The sequence below is a fragment of the Ammodytes marinus genome, assembly GCF_949987685.1.
Source record: "Ammodytes marinus genome assembly, chromosome: 12".
NCBI classification, from domain to species: Eukaryota; Metazoa; Chordata; class Actinopteri; order Uranoscopiformes; family Ammodytidae; genus Ammodytes; species Ammodytes marinus.
In genome coordinates this window covers 26,589,398-26,603,155 of record NC_137216.1, presented here as the reverse complement: position 1 = coordinate 26,603,155, position 13,758 = coordinate 26,589,398, and the positions used below count along the sequence as shown (strand labels likewise).

Here is a 13,758-nt window from a genome sequence, read left to right as displayed (position 1 = left end):
GATATTGACCTGTGCTTTTAAAAGAAAAAGGATCACAGCCTTGTTGACCCTGTGTGGTTAGCAGACCAGGCTTTTGTACCTCATCTAACTGACCATCTGAAACACATAGAACGCCCATTGCAAAGAAAAAAAGGGCTCATGTCCCAAAGGTATGTAAACATGATATGATTTGTTGGGAAGAATAGTATGAAGGATTATACAAAGCCTCATGATCTTTACCCTTATAAAAAATATATATATGGTAAGTCAGTATGATAGATTAAATAGATACACTACACTCGCCGTACTATTGTTATGCTCAGTTTATTTGGCTCTGCATAAATATGTGAGCAAACTTTTAATTTTTTTTTGAAACCGGAGAAGAGAAGACTAAGGTCCAAGATGACTCATGTGCCTTTAATTCTTACTACAAGACTTGAACCTGGCTCCATGACTTGCACTTCCTCAGTTCAAGACCCACTAGCAATGTCCCCAATAGAAGTTATTTCTACTGGTGAATGAAATGCAATAGTGATACAATAATCTTACTGTAGATTTCACAAGGACTTTATACTTTTTTTAACCATCTGGTCCCAAGTTTGGACGCCCCCGTTTTCCAGGTTTTTTTTTTCTTTTACTGGCTTTACATGCATTATACATTTTTTTTCTTTGTTCAGTCAAACTGAAAAGTAAAGGTTCTGGAACGCTGTGAATGATTTGAGCTCAGAACAGCAGATTGCACAGAAGGGAGAAGGTCAGGGGGAGCGAGCCGTAGCCTGTAATGTAGCATAATGAGAGGAGAGCGTGTTCTAACGGAGCTGCTGCACAGTCTGCAGGCAAATGAAGCTACAGCACAACCAGCCTGTAGAGGGAGGGAGGGAGGGAGGGAGAGAAGAGGGAGATAAAGAAAATGACAGAAATGGAACAGCAAATGAAGGGGACGGTGGCGGAGAGACAGACGGACTGAGATAATGATGGTGAAGAATGGAAAAACAGTTAGGAATGGAGGAAATTATGAGGAGGGAGAGACGTAGAGAGAGAAAGAGAGAGAGAGAGAGAGAGAAAAGTGTAGACTGTTCAGTGAATATCTCCTCACGGTCCATACGTGGCCATACTGTTTGTGCGCTGAAAACAACTCACTTTAAAGCTGGAGTCAGCTAGCCTAGGCTCTGTATTGGCCTTTTACAGAGCCTACGCTGTGTATCAACACTGGGTTTTCTTTCATTGCATGCACACACAGTCAGGGGAGGTAGCAGATCTTGAGAAATTCACTGGTTTTGCCGAAAAGGGATTTTGAAAACAATGGTTTCCTAGAATCGCTGAATCCACATTTAAGGAGGTAGGAATATGGTTGGTTTGGGGAATTGTAGAGAAAGAAGAAATGTAAGGCAAAGAGATAGAGATAAGACAAAGAACAAGAAAAATAACGAGTGTGTTTACATGCACTGTCTCTCCCACCAAGAACCGTGATTTTTTTCTCACTAGTTTCCTTAGATTCCTGTCAGTCTTGCTCCTTCCTTCTCTCTCCAAGTATCAAACTTTAACTTATTTCAACTTACACTCTTGTCAGTCTGTGCTGTAATACGGAGCTTAGCTTGTCTGTGGTCCAGAGATGTGAGACTGGAGCCTGAAGACTGGCAGTATATATATATATATATATATACACACTCCGCTGTCGTTCTGATCTCACCAGGGAGCATTTGATTCCCTCTCATTTCTGCACTGAAGCCGTCAAACAAATTCAGGTCATCGTACTCTCTCTCTGACTGCCACTGTGTTACTACCCAGCGGCAAAGCACAGTGACTCTCTTGATTCACATGCTCATAAAGTATGTGCAGTGAAATGTTGTTTTGGAGGACTCCATATTATCAAAATTAAAAAAAATATACAATAGAATAAATTAAAATACAATAAAGGTTTTAACAGAATACACAAGAAAGGTACAGTGTTGAAGTTACTGCAAGTATTTACATATGCACACGTTGTTGACATGAGGAATATTATAAATAGATCATTTTAAACTAGATAAAAAGGAATCAGATAGGTGATAGTGACTGAGTTCAGGGCTCGTGAGTTCCATAGACGGATAGAGTAGGATTGGCTAGCATTGCCAATCACTATGAAACGATGAGTATATGCGACTCTACGCTAAAAAATGCAGCACAGCATGTAAAGATGTGCCAAGATTTTCTCATGAGACGGCAAACAAGCTCAAAAAGATGTATCATACATATGTAATGATCACTGCAGCCGTACAGCAACTTGAAGATTTCCAAAATGTCAACAAACTAGACCTCCTCATTCGTTAGTTTGGAACACAGAGGGAGGGAGTAGCTGATGCACATGGCGAAAAGGGCAAGAGGATGTCTGTTAAAGCTCAGGTAAAGGAGAAACCCCTGCTTTGCTCCCTGACGTTTGCAGCTTGTTACAGAAGCCTTATTGAGTATAATGGGAGTTTTCACACTGGCTATGATGCTGTTAGTGTGAAGAATAGTTTGAAGGAATCTTCAAATATTCCGATCTTGTCTAGTAAAAAAAGCAAAAACAAAAAAACATCAGTAAGTCAATGTTGTTATGGTTACAGGATCCATATTACAATTAGAAAGTAAGATTTTATCATGATCTTAATGGTTCACAATTTCAACCTCGGTTCTTTCATCAAGCAAATAGATTTGTGTTGCCATGGGCTGGGAGCTTCCTGTGATTGTGATTATCTGTTTTCAGCAGGCTGCTCTCTGTCCCGTGTCATCTGGTCTCCACTCTGGTTTCTGAAGTGATAAGAATGTAATGAGAGCGATAAGAAGTCATTATTAGTGCTCTGTTGAGTTGCTGACACATTGATTGGACTGTTTTCAAGCCAAAACTATCAGCAGTTCAGTTAACCTGTAAATATTTAACTTGTGCTATAGCTTCAACATTATTTATTTTATATGAGAGTAAACCCCTTCAATTAAAGACTTATATACTTGTGTGTGTGTGTGTGTGTGTGCGTGTGCGAGCAAAATGGTAGAACATTTGCTTGTATGATAACAATCTGTTGCAACATTTGCAATAGACAGCCATTGAGAGATTGTTAAGAAGGTGAATCGACAGTATATCTTTGAATATATTCCGACATTACTACAATAAGAGAACAGCAGCACATTGAGGCCACCCTCGATATGTGCTGCTGTGTTTTCTAGCAATAGTCGTCTAGTTTCCCCTGGGAATCTTTTTCCCCTTCCCAGATACGTCTGTGCTGACATGCTCAGTAACTAGCTGCTGCTGCAGTGCCAGCAGGCAGGCCACACACACACTCACTCACACACACACACACACACACACACACACACACACACACACACACACACACACACACTCACACACACTACACACAAGGAAAATGAGGAAAAAGCCAAGATGGTGTAACCAACGGGAGAGAAATGTTATTTTCAACACGGCTTAATGGATTCCACACTGCGAAAAAAAAATTACTCACTCTGCCCTTACGAACGGGGGAAAACTACAAGCTATTAATAAAAGGTCCAGTCAGCAATTCTGGAAAAGGCTTGTTGTAAAGATCACTTGTCAGAATCAGCGAATATCTCTTCATGATCCACTACCTGTCTGTGCTGTGTGTGAACTGAAAAAAGACCACTTCAAAGGTGGAGTCAACTAGCTTAGGCTTTGTAAACAGGCATTTTGCAAGCTACAATGTTAACACACAGGATTTTGAGGAGATATATTCGCAAATTTAAGTCAACAAGCGTTCAGTCGCTGATTCCACCCATTAACTGTATGCGATATTTAGGTTCAACCTCATTGCAGAAGTACAAAATCATGTTTTGGTGTAGGTTACAAGAAAGTCAAAACGAGATAAAGAAAGGGAAGAGGACAGAAAGACTGAGATATATTTTTAATGTAGATGACAAGCCGAAAGACGTGGGGAAATGGATCATGCACCGAATACATCTGAAGAGACGGGACAGAGGCTGAGTTAAGTTAATGAAGGAAAGAGGGCAATGGTGTAGAGCGGGGAATGAAGAAATATATATCTCTGTGAATTAATAGTCAACAAATGCAATTGTGTACAACAGTTAGTTCATGTAAAAGTTCTATATTTTTATTTGCTGCAGTTGGTCTCCATCCCCGAGAGGAATTGATCCGAAAACTCTGCAGTAATGATGAAGCTAGAATCGCTGTTTTGTTTGTGTGTGTTCTTCTATTCTCAGCTGTCCTAAGGAGAAACGATGGTAACATTTAAGAAAGGATAATCCAGAGGACAAATGTCAAACACAGCGTTAACAAGCGCCATCAACTGGGACTTCCAAAGCAGAACTAGTCGCATTTGTTCAAGACTCAGGAGATCAGGGGCTGTAGGCAAAATAACTCCTCTCCTTTTTCAAGGCTACACAAGTGCATCGTTTACATTAATGACAAATCCCCCCCCCCCCCCCCCCCTCAAAAAAAAAAAAAAAACAGCCCTAGCTTACAGTGTGATTTGGTCTGATGGCAACATATAAAGGGATCATAGAGCTAATTTTATAATAATGGTCTTTGTATTGCCATCTCTGCCTTTGATGCAGGGCCACTGGCTGCTAAATGATATGGGCAAATAGATGAGGTTACGGTGAATTGGTCTGATGGCACAGTATGTAGATGACGCACAGTCACCACAGACACACAACATGTGACTTAATCCTGCCTCTGTCTCCTGCTCGACCCCACAGGGCCCCTTCTTACCGAGTGAACGCATTCAGCACATTTCACAGTCTACCCCTTAATCCATTTAGAAAGGATCCATTACATGTCAACAGGAGCCCACTACGTACACCAGAGACTGTGTGTGTGTGTGTGTGTGTGTGTGTGTGTGTGTGTGTGTGTGTGTAATGTTTTGTATGCCTTAGCAAATTCTTCATTGCAGTGTGAAAAGTGCTGATCTTATTAAGTTATTTAGTCAAGGACTTAGAATTAGTCTTAAATCATTTTACACTGTGTAATTGTCATGGAGAGTTTTGGGTGAAAAGAGGCTGATTTTAGTGATTAGAATTGTTCACATAATTAAACGGCACTGATGATGAATGCTGTGTTCTGATTGCTCCAGCACTGCATTCTACGGTCTGGATAACTGACCCACTGATAGGGTTATTCACAGTTGCTATGGGTAACAGACTGTTGCGATGGAAATGTGTTTTGATCGATCACTTCCTGCCATATCACCACTGATAGACTTTGCAGAGTAGTTACAAACTACTCCTTTAAGAATTGATGGAATACTTTTTCAACAATACTTTGTATGTATGTGGTGGGCAGGGAACTTTGGAGTCATGCTCAATATCTAAAAAGACATTGAGAAAGACTTGAGAAAGGTTTGGCCACACAATTACATATTAACTGTTGCTAAGTAGGAAGTTCCGTAGCGTAATAAGCGTGAACATGTACAATGTTAGAAATGAATGTTGTTTGGGGCCAAAAGAACCCAATGAGAGATGTATCTTTGCAGGGTTGTTATACCAATCCATTAGGCTACTTACTCAGATTTACAGCAAACACACTAGCGCACACACACACACACACACACACACATGCACACACACACACACATGCACGTACAAAGAGATTTGTGTTATTGATCGTTATCTGAAGAGCAGGATGGGTTTTGCTTGGAGCAGGATTTCTGTTTGAACAGTACATCAGAAGTGGCAGTTAGAAGCTGCAGCAGAAACACACTCTTTGATCATATTTGACTTTACAGGATCCGATGGAACACACACACACCACTGATAGGGTTGAGTTGACTGTTCAGGACGTATGTGCATAAACATGTGAGATTGTGTTAGAGAAGATGGGCATGAAATGAAATAAGGCAGTCAGTGATTTTTGAGAAAGCTTGATGTCAAAATCAGTAAATATCTCCTCACAGTCCACTACCTGTCTCTTTACTATGTTAATACACACAGCCTAGGTTCTGTAAAGTAGTATGCAAACAAAGGGTATGTAAACAAAAAGAGCCCACCGTAGATAGAAACATGCCAGTTTACAGAGCCTGGGCTGTGTATTAACATTGGATTTATTCTTAGAGGTTCCTGAGGAGATATTCACTGATTTTGAAAAATTATCGATTTTGACGACAAGCGTTTTCCAGAATCGCTGACACCACCTTTAACTTCATCACTACTAGTTATTTTGAAGGTGAAATTTGCTACTTGTGTGTGTGTTCTTGTCAATTCTTTATGTAAGTCAAGTTTATTTATATGGCACATTTCACAGCTACAAAATCACAAAAGTGCTTTACATTAAAAATAAAAAGGTACACAATTGAAATAACTTTGTGACATTTTGTTCTTGGAACACACTGTGTTGTGTGCTATTCTATGTGGACTCTCATATCTATGGGCTCTGTCTCTACAGTCTCTCCACCAGCTGCTCTCACGGCTTTCCCATAATATCCTCATGTGTAATAACTGGATTATTGGCTGACTTTAGGATGTGTTTGAGTGGCGGATTACAGCTCTCCCTGTCCCCGGGACGTTAAGTTGATGCACCATTTGGCAGACGATTTCCTCCAAAAAGCCCCTTACAGGACCATCGCATGCATTCTATCCACAGCTGGTCCCAGTAGAATCGCCAAAAAAAAAAACCTCTCAGCCCTCAGCAGCGTAAACGTCATTCTAGCAACCCAACGGGGGGTCACAAAACCAGCCGGTTGCCTCCTCTGAACTCCTCACCCCTTTTACTTCCATTCTGTAAATCTGCTGTCTGGGATTTAGGCCTGTACTAATCCTGACAGAGGGAGAGAATGCAGAAGATAGAAATAGCCCAAATGAATTTCCTAACAGATAAATGAAGTTAATTGAATTGAAATGGGAAAAATAAATGAAATATTTGAAGATTGGCGAGAGATGGGGAGGGAGGACACTGCTAAAATTCAGATGAGTGTTTTGAACAAGCACCAGAAATAATGTCTGAGTAATGTGTTAGGAATGTATTGGCTGATAGTCAGTTAATGAGCACATACCAACAAGAATTTTGGGATAAAAATCCCTTAATTTTTCTTTGTCCATAACTTTACTGTGTACCAAGTACCAACCAAAACAGGCTTATACACAACAACTGAGCAGATATGAGAAGAACATATAACATTTGACAAACAGATAACTTGTTTCTTGTGAGTGGACAATCCAGGTAAAAGTGACACTGTTTGGGGGTGTGTGTGGGGGGGGGCGTAATTTCTGTAACACAATGTCTTGTTACCGATCGGGCCAACATGCTTGTATGGATTCATCTCATAATAGATAAAGTCATCCATGTGATGTTAGTGTGTATTTAAAAAGAATGCGCATCAGACCATATTTATTACCTAACCTTGTCCCTTTTCCAATGTCTCCTTTATGCATAGTGTGCTGTTGCATGTGTTCACTGAGTGTGCATCCTTCAGTGATCGATTTGGAAGCGTGCTGTAATGCATTTTAAAAGGCTGAAAGCTAAAGCTGTCAGGCCTGCAGGGAGACTGATAGAAACAATTTAGAAGACACCGGGCAACAAACTGTCTGTGCTCTCCGGGTCCCTGAGGATTTTCAGCTCAAAGTCCCTCAATATTCGCATCTTGTCTCCGTGCTACAGTAAATATGATGTCAGCAGGATACTGTAGATGCTTATAGGCCTTGTGGTTATTTGGCTGCATAGTAGAGGTATAGAGATTGGGTTTGGTTTGTTTATTTTACCTTTAGTCCTATTGAGAGAAAGGGTGTATACACTACTTACTACTGGGGCGGACTATTTAAGAAATGTAGACATTTTTTTGACAAAGGATAACAAACAAAAGCCATGTATCTGATTTAACTTAAAACCAGTTAAAAAAAAACTTTACGAAGACTTACTTGTTCAAAGCTGAACCTCTACAGAGAGAGCACTATTGTGAAATCATCCAGGATACATATTCAGTGGAAAAGATGACTTTCTCAAAAGACATACCCATGACAAGAACTGGAGAGAAGATGTACTTTATACATGGATGGTTAAGCCAACAAATACATTTACTATTTAAAAAATTACTGAGATGGAAACTATTCGCATACCTGAAATGCTCCTGATAAAGTTTGTTGATGTTGGTTAAATATGTCTACCAATGATAGATTGCTAAAACTGAAAATCAACAGCTAAAGTGTATCTACATTTCTGTGGCTGGCAGCGTAGTGTTGCACAGTGTTTAGCTACACAAGTGAAGCAGCAGACAGAGCACCACTTGTCTAAAGTTTGATGATTCTCCAAAGCAATAAAAAACAAGATAAGGATACAAGGAGTAATTAAGCACACACTCTGTCTTCCTCTTCTTCTCTCAGCAGGTTTACTAGATAGTTTAACCACCAATAACACCGCCGCTGTTTCTTAAGAACTTTGTGTGTGTGTGTGTGTGTGTGTGTGTGTGTGTGTGTGTGTGTGTGTGTGTGTGTGTGTGTGTGTGTGTGTGTGTGTGTGTGTGTGTGTGTGTGTGTGTGTGTGTGTGTGTGTGTGTGTGTGTGTGTGTGTGTGTGTGTGTGTGTGTGTGTGTGTGTGTGTGTGTGTGTGTGTGTGTGTGTGTGTGTGTGTGTGCGTGCGTGCGTGCGTGCGTGCGTGCGTGCGTGCGTGCGTGCGTGCGTGCGTGCGTGCGTGCGTGCGTGCGTGCGTGCGTGCGTGCGTGCGTGCGTGCGTGCGTGCGTGCGTGCGTGCGTGCGTGCGTGTGAGCAGGCATTTTCTTTCATCCCTCCCTGTGGTAGAAGGCAGTGGAGGAAGATGATTATCATAAACTGTAGAGTTTTATCTGTGAAGGCGGCTGGCTGTGCCGTCTCTCTCCCCTGATGGGTCGTTTGGATCCTGTCCCCGCTTGATGACATCAGCAGCGAGATTGGCAATAAATGAAATGGAGTTTGTTAAGGGGCTCGCTGCGGCCACTAGACCAGGCCGCACATCAACTGAGGGGTTTATATGGTGACTAGGCAGACATTAGACTTACATAAAGACATGTGGGCAAGCACTCACTCACTCACTCACTCACTCACTCACTCATTCACTCACTCACTATGCACTTAAACTTGAGAGTCTGATGATAATAACATAAAGATGTGTTCCTCATTTTTCTACAGAGGGAGAGTCAGTCTGGGGTATGGAATAGATTTCGAGAACCATACTAAATTGGTACCAGTTTCTGAAAATATCAATAAGCTCCTTGAAAAAAAAAAACGATAGTTCTAAGTATTTAATGCAATCTCAATTAATCACAACCTGGTGGCATTTTGAAGTTCTTAACAGTCCCCTAATGATGATGAAGCTGTCGTTGTCAAGCTGTGATTATCTTTGATGTCGTGTAACTGCGTGTTGAAGAATAGAATAAAACAACAACAAGCAAAAGCAAATATTTCCATATCAGCCAGTCTTAGTCCCTCGTTATCTTTTTGATCCTCTCTCATCTTCCTCCGTATCCTGCTCATATGCATCTCTCTCTCTCCCTCCCTCCCCCTCTCCCCCTCTCCCCCTGCCTTGTCTGCATTTGCATTTGTCTCATGTTTAACTCCACAGTTTGACCTCCCCAGTCCTCTATAAGATGTCCCAGTGGCTGCTTGAGTATTCTGCAAACACCTTGGTCTATTGTCTCTATAAAACTGTTCGGCCCTGACAGATTGTGTCGACTAACCAGCCTCCACCTGTGCTGTTCTGTGCAGTCTGCAAGTTGTACAATTCCCTCTTTTCCCCGCAAACACTGTCCTTCAGAAAGTAAAATACACGTTTGCAAAACTGAAAAGTCAACGTCTTGAGCCATTTCGCTTCTCCATGTTTTTCCTGACGAGTTGTCATAATGTAGGTAACAATGCAGGTTTGGAACAGTGTTTTTTTACGACCAATTTGATACACTGCTGGAGGTAGCTTGTTATTTAGAGTGTAGTCAGCCTTTTCCTCAACCCTATAAAGTAAACTGAAATACAACTGAACACTTTATGGTCCCTAAACCAGCTTGAAATTTACCATGAACGTCTTTGGACGAGAGCAACACCAGAGTTTATTTTTTCTGAAGCACTAGTGCAGCAGACGTCTGGCCTTCGTGCACTGACTGCTTTTATTTATCGTCAGCTTCGTGAGAAAAATGGTTCCTTTTCTTTTTTGTTCCTTGCGACTCTCTTTGTGTGTGTGTTTAATTTACCTTCATAGGTTTGCAGTTCATGCTGTGAACAATTGGATAATTTCTTTCAACATAAAAGTGTTGAGGTTAATTACACTCTATAGTTATTGTCCCTCAAATGAAAATTCAGCTTGAATAACTCAATATGTTAATAATTTCTGCATTTTCAATCTATGACATTGTAACAAAGAAAGAAATGTATCTCTCTCTCTCCTATATGTCAATGGAAATGGTGGTTAAAAGGGTGTAAGTTACGTGTGGCGTTCTTCGTGAGAAAATTCAATAACCGTTAATGAGTGAGTGAAGGAAAATCAGTTAAGTGCGTTAAAAAGGATTCACAGAAGACTTGACATTAAGTCTGAACCCCTGTAGGGCAACGTGACCTCTAGGAAGAAACATTAACATTAAAACCTCCCTGTTAAACTGTGGTCCATTTATTTTGCTTTGAATCTTATCTTGATATGTCTTGTCTTCTAAAAAGTATTACACCATATCCCTTAAGACTTTCTGTGCGTGCTAGTTCAGCTCAGCAGCAGAATAACCTTATTTTTCTTTCATCCTTTTGATTGGCACGCCAAGGGAAAAAACAAGAGGCTACAGCAGATTTTTTTATTTCACGGCCTTCATCTGTCAGACGAGCACGAGAACTTGTGTAATCTCAAAACGAACACATGTCCATTTTTCTTCCAGCGGTCGGAATAAATTAGACGTCACTCATGATAATAGAAAACCAACTCAGTGATTGCTGGGTACTTTTGGTATCTCTCTTTAAGGGCTCGGTCGATGTAGTGTTGTTGACCTCAAAAGTTCCGTTTTGTAGATGTCTTTTTGTGACATTTCATATTACTACACCACAATTTGAAAGGTTTTTTCGTTGCATATATACTGTATTATTCTCACAGTCTCCTCCATAAATCTGCCCGGCTCTGACACTTTGCGGCCATCAATGAGCAATCATTTGTCTCCCGACATCTGCCTCTGCCTCATTTGCTTTCTTCCTTCATTTGCTTTGATTGTTGGCAAATGTTTTGTGCTTGTACCTGCCAGCTGTTTGAGGGAAAAAAAATATATTAAAAAAGGGAAGTTGATGGACTGCACATTGTTCCGAGTAAACATGATAAATGGGAGCTGTTAAAGCTGAAGTGCGTAACTTTTTCATATTAATCAATGTCGGTTACATTCAAGCCATCGCCAAACGAGTTGACACACAGGTGATTAAGCCTATCAGCACCACAAACCACTCTCTGTATTTCTCAGTATGGCAGCGTTTACAAACTGGTGTCGCCCTCCCCCGACACTGGTGCAGGAGCTCAGAAAAATCCCAAGAAATGTTTCAGTTGTTGTTTCTACTGCTAAGAAAAAAACCTGGACGTACAGCAGAAGGAATACAATCCATGTGGCTTACCTCATGTAGATGTATTGCTCCAACAGTGTTGTTGTAATTACTCAGAATTTCTCAGGGGGACAACAGAAGTTACACACAAATGTTATAGTGTTACCATCTTGTTTAATCGACCTGTCTCTTTCTCTCTCTCTCTCACTCTCTCTCTCTACCTCTATCTATCCCTCTCTTTCTCCCTCTCCCTCTTTCCCTCTCTCTCTCTGTCTCTAGATGTTCAAGCTGAAGGCTGTCCAGCTGGCTGAGAAGCTGCTTCCTGCCTTTAACACCCCCACGGGAATCCCCTGGGCCATGGTCAACCTCAAGAGGTCAGTGACAATATATCATCCACTAGTTTACCAGCGATTCACCACTCACAATCACTGACAGTATCACCAAGCAGCATAATCTATGTGTGATGAGATGGTCTGATATCTCTCTTCTCTTTCTTCGCTTTGGGATAGAGAAAAGCGCAATATAAATCAAATTTATTATTATTATTATTATTATTATTATTATTATTATTATTATTATTCATAAATATGTTTCAATACACAGACAAATATCTCACTATATTTTAGGGTTGGGGCTGTAATTCGACAATAGTAGTATGTATTTAACAAAAAATAGCATCAGTTTTCCTTTGATTACCGTCATGAAGAAATCTGCTGTGTAATGTGCGCATGTTTCTAATAAATACATGTTTTGAAAAGTATTCACTATAATACAGTATAAGGATCTGGAAGTAGTATCATAATATCATATCTGATATTTAAAAAATCTTGTTAAATCTTAAGTTAGAGTCCTGAATTCATTTTTGGAAGTCTTCCAAAATGCAATATTTCCACGTAGCCCCGGCACATTATAACAATCCCATGCATTGGCAGTCTAATTAAACAGGTTGTTTTCACTTTTCTTTCCTGATTAGACCTCTTCACAGCTCTGCATGTACGCACTGTAAGGTCAGCACAAATTACACTTTCATCAGTCTGATTTATGAAAGATAATTGAGTGACCTTGTGTTACTCCCAATGTTGTTGCACTCGACCTCGAGCTGAAAAGGAGTCTAATCGCTTTGAATAGCTGAAAATACCTGTTTATATAAAGCTGGGTGGTTTTTGGTTCCTGTGTGACACTGAAAGAGCAGCAAAAAGGTGTTTTAATTCATCTTTTAGAAACCTGTAGACATGCTGTTAACCCACAGCTTGTCATAATGCTCCACTTTGCCGTTATCGCCTCAGCCTCAAGTGTTACATTATCATAACATTTCAATCCCTTTTTCTATTCCTCTCATTGGTTTCTCGTGCCTATTTTTTCCATTTAAATATAGCTACGAAGAGAGTGGTGTGTGTGTGTGTCCGTGTGTGTGTGTGTGTCCGTGTGTGTGTCCCTCCCTCTGTTCCCCTCTGCTCTCTGTTTTATCAATTTACTTATTCATTGAATGACAATGAAATGAAATACAATTGCTTTATCAACCTGCGAGCAACTTTGTTGCAATTGGTGCATATGTGTCAGTGTTACTCTGCGTGAGAGGCAGTGTGAGTGTGAGCACATACGTTAACAGGTTGTCGCGCCTCCTTTTTCTCGAGGTAATTCTAATTTGTTAGAGAGCAGAGGCTTTGTGTTTTGTCCTTATCTCGAACTGGACAAACGCACTGTAGTTACACACATTCATACAAATATGGATTCCCCTGGGGGTGATTGTACACAAAGGAATTAAATCAAACACAAGACACACATTAGGCATATCTCTCTCTCTTTGAATTTGAGTTGCTTCACACAAATGGTTGCTCCTCACAAGTTGCACCCAAATAATGTTGCATGTGTTCATTTATAATTTAAACAGTTTTTTGATTCCTCCTGTGTCACCTATGGTCGAAGATTACATTGCTTTAGTTTTTTTAGCATTGCACTTTCCAAAATCATTATTACATATTGTATTATAAGTTAAAATAATAACGTTTTGCCTGAAGTTCCAGTGTCTGAAGAGTTTTTGTACCAAAATGTAATACAGGCAGATACGTTACGATAATTTTTGCTCTGTGGGCTCTTTAACATTGGCTGTAATGTTTTTTTTCTTTATCCCACCCACTTTCTCTCTCTCTTTCTGTCTTACTCTCCTCTTCACCCCGTTGTCCAGTGGTGTTGGTCGTAACTGGGGTTGGGCGTCCGCGGGCAGCAGCATCCTGGCTGAGTTTGGGACTCTGCATATGGAGTTTGTTCACCTCACCTACCTGACCGGGAATCCTGCTTACTACCAGAAGGTTC

At 40.6% G+C, this 13,758-nt stretch overlaps 1 protein-coding gene across 1 annotated transcript in view; it reads left to right on the top strand.

Moving 5' to 3' along the window:
* Positions 1-13,758, top strand: part of man1a2 (mannosidase, alpha, class 1A, member 2) — a 113,321-nt gene that overhangs the window by 74,026 nt on the left and 25,537 nt on the right. The window contains exons 7-8 of the mRNA XM_080038233.1: positions 11,725-11,819; positions 13,631-13,754. Of these exons, the coding sequence (XP_079894359.1) occupies positions 11,725-11,819; positions 13,631-13,754 (219 nt within the window). The remainder of the gene's footprint in view (positions 1-11,724; positions 11,820-13,630; positions 13,755-13,758) is intronic.